At 31.0% G+C, this 2002-nt stretch overlaps 1 protein-coding gene across 1 annotated transcript; it reads left to right on the top strand.

The window, feature by feature from the left end:
* The first annotated feature begins 65 nt into the window (after window positions 1-65).
* Window positions 66-1518, top strand: LOC112680142. The gene is made up of 3 exons (XM_025550151.1): window positions 66-102; window positions 246-844; window positions 1015-1518. The coding sequence occupies exons 1-3, from the start codon at window positions 66-68 to the stop codon at window positions 1516-1518; spliced, it is 1140 nt and encodes a 379-aa protein (XP_025405936.1).
* The last annotated feature ends 484 nt before the right edge of the window (window positions 1519-2002 follow it).

The following is a 2002-nucleotide window of genomic DNA, read 5'->3' as shown; positions in this document are numbered from 1 at the left end:
AAAAATAGCAACTGACTCAACCGGAAAAGGAATGTTTAACTTATTTTGTGATATTTGTGAAAAATATGGCTTGGACTGGAAAAATCAATTATGTGCTCAATCGTACGATGGTGCTGCTGTTATGCAAGGGCAATAATCAGGACTTAGAACATTAATTCAAGAGAACAATCCTCGAGCAGTATATATATGGTGCTTTGCTCATACTCTGAATTTAACAATTGTTGACACATGTGATTCTTGTACAGAAACTAGAAACTTTTTTGGTTATATTCAATCATTAAAAGAGTTTATGGCAGCACGTAAAAGAACAGCATTATTTATGGAACACCAAAAAACATTATACCCACATGAGCATGCTCGTCGAATGAAAAACTTTTCTACCACTCGATGGACATCACATCATAGGGTAATAGAAGTGGTTTTTGAAAAGTACAAAGCCATTTTGAATACATTAGAAGACCTCTCAAATATAAGCGACCGATCAACAGGCTCATTAGCAACCACTTTATTCAAAAATATTACATCTTTCTCATTTGTGTCGATAATGTTTTTAACGAAAACAATTTTTGAGATTACAACACCATTATCTAAATACCTCCAATCTCCAGCGATTGATTTTATGCAAGCCTTAGTCATGGTCGATTCTGTAAAACAGCAACTAACCAACTTACGAACAACTGAAGGAGCACATGAAGTATTACAAAATGCTAAACAATTTGCAATCGATAATGAACTTGACGAAACACAACTTCCTGAAATAAGGCTTAGAAAACGAAAAAGAATGTTTGATGAAATCTCTGAAGATGAAATAATTTCAAATCCAGTAGATAATTTCAAATCTAAAGTATATTTTCTAGTCATTGATAAAATAATAATGTCAATAACAACACGATTTGAAAAAATCAAAAGTCTTAAAGACTTGTCTTTTTTAACACATGATAGATTAATGAATGCCAATCAAGGAAAACCATGTCCTGACGATATGTTTAATTCTTTGAAATATGGATTCCTCAGATTAATCAAGATGCACTACGCATTGAATATACTGTATTTTCTAAAAGTTTTTTAGAATTTCAATCTCAAATTAACCCAGATAAAGTTCACAATTACACTGATGACATTAATTTTATCAACAATAATGAATATGAAGATGATTCTGATGAAAATCATGAAAATGAAAGTCAAGACACCAACATAAACCGTTCTAAGAAAACAACACCACTCCAATTGCTCCAACTACTTAATTCATTTGACTTAATTACAGCTTTCCCGAATTTATACCTTCTATATAAACATTTGTGTACCATTCCAACAACTTCCGTTTCTTGTGAACGGTCATTTTCAAAACTCAAACTTATTAAAACTAGACTCCGTTCAACAATGGCACAAAGTAGGTTAGAAAGTCTTATTTTGATATCATGTGAAAAAGATTTGACCAATTCTATTAACATTGATGAAGCAATAGATAAGTTAGCATTAACAAGTGATTTAATGAAGAAGTCATTACTTTTTAAATAATTAAATATTATTTGTCAAACATTTTATGTATGGATAAATGTAATATATTATATTAAATTTTAAACATTACTGTTATATTTTAATACTGTACATGACGTATAAAAATGTTTTTTTTATATATAATATAAAATCACCCTTGGCATTCGAATTTAGGTGTAAATATTAATTTGAGGTGGGTGGGTGGGTTGGTATTCTGTATTTGGCCCCTGGTCAAAAAGTAGTTCGCCACGCCACTGACACAGAGCATTTATTAGACTTTTTTTAAAAAAAGAGTGAGTATGGTGATATCCCGTTAGATGGTAGATTATGGTTGCCATAAATTTATAAGGCGAAACCGGGACAAAACAAACAAATTATTGAGTAATATACTTTTAATATATTGGGAGGACCAGTGACGTATACAAGGGGGGTTGTAGTGGTCAGTTCCTCTAGGCCTTTTTTTAAATGTTATAAAATAATGTTCTTAGTGTAAGAGTGTTAAAAA

Source organism: Sipha flava, unplaced genomic scaffold, assembly GCF_003268045.1.
Source record: "Sipha flava isolate LNK unplaced genomic scaffold, YSA_version1 174_pilon_pilon, whole genome shotgun sequence".
Taxonomy (NCBI): domain Eukaryota; kingdom Metazoa; phylum Arthropoda; class Insecta; order Hemiptera; family Aphididae; genus Sipha; species Sipha flava.
Note: the sequence above shows the minus strand (reverse complement) of the source record. Positions and strands in the feature narration are given on the sequence as shown.

Excerpts from the sequence above, each read along its gene's own strand:
- LOC112680142 (XM_025550151.1), top strand. The coding sequence starts at position 66 with ATGGCTTGGACTGGAAAAATCAATTATGTGCTCAATC. Across the intron at positions 103-245 it reads AATCAATTATGTGCTCAATC|AAACTAGAAACTTTTTTGGT; the intron begins GTACGATGGTGC and ends ATTCTTGTACAG. Across the intron at positions 845-1,014 it reads TAGATAATTTCAAATCTAAA|ATTAATCAAGATGCACTACG; the intron begins GTATATTTTCTA and ends TGGATTCCTCAG.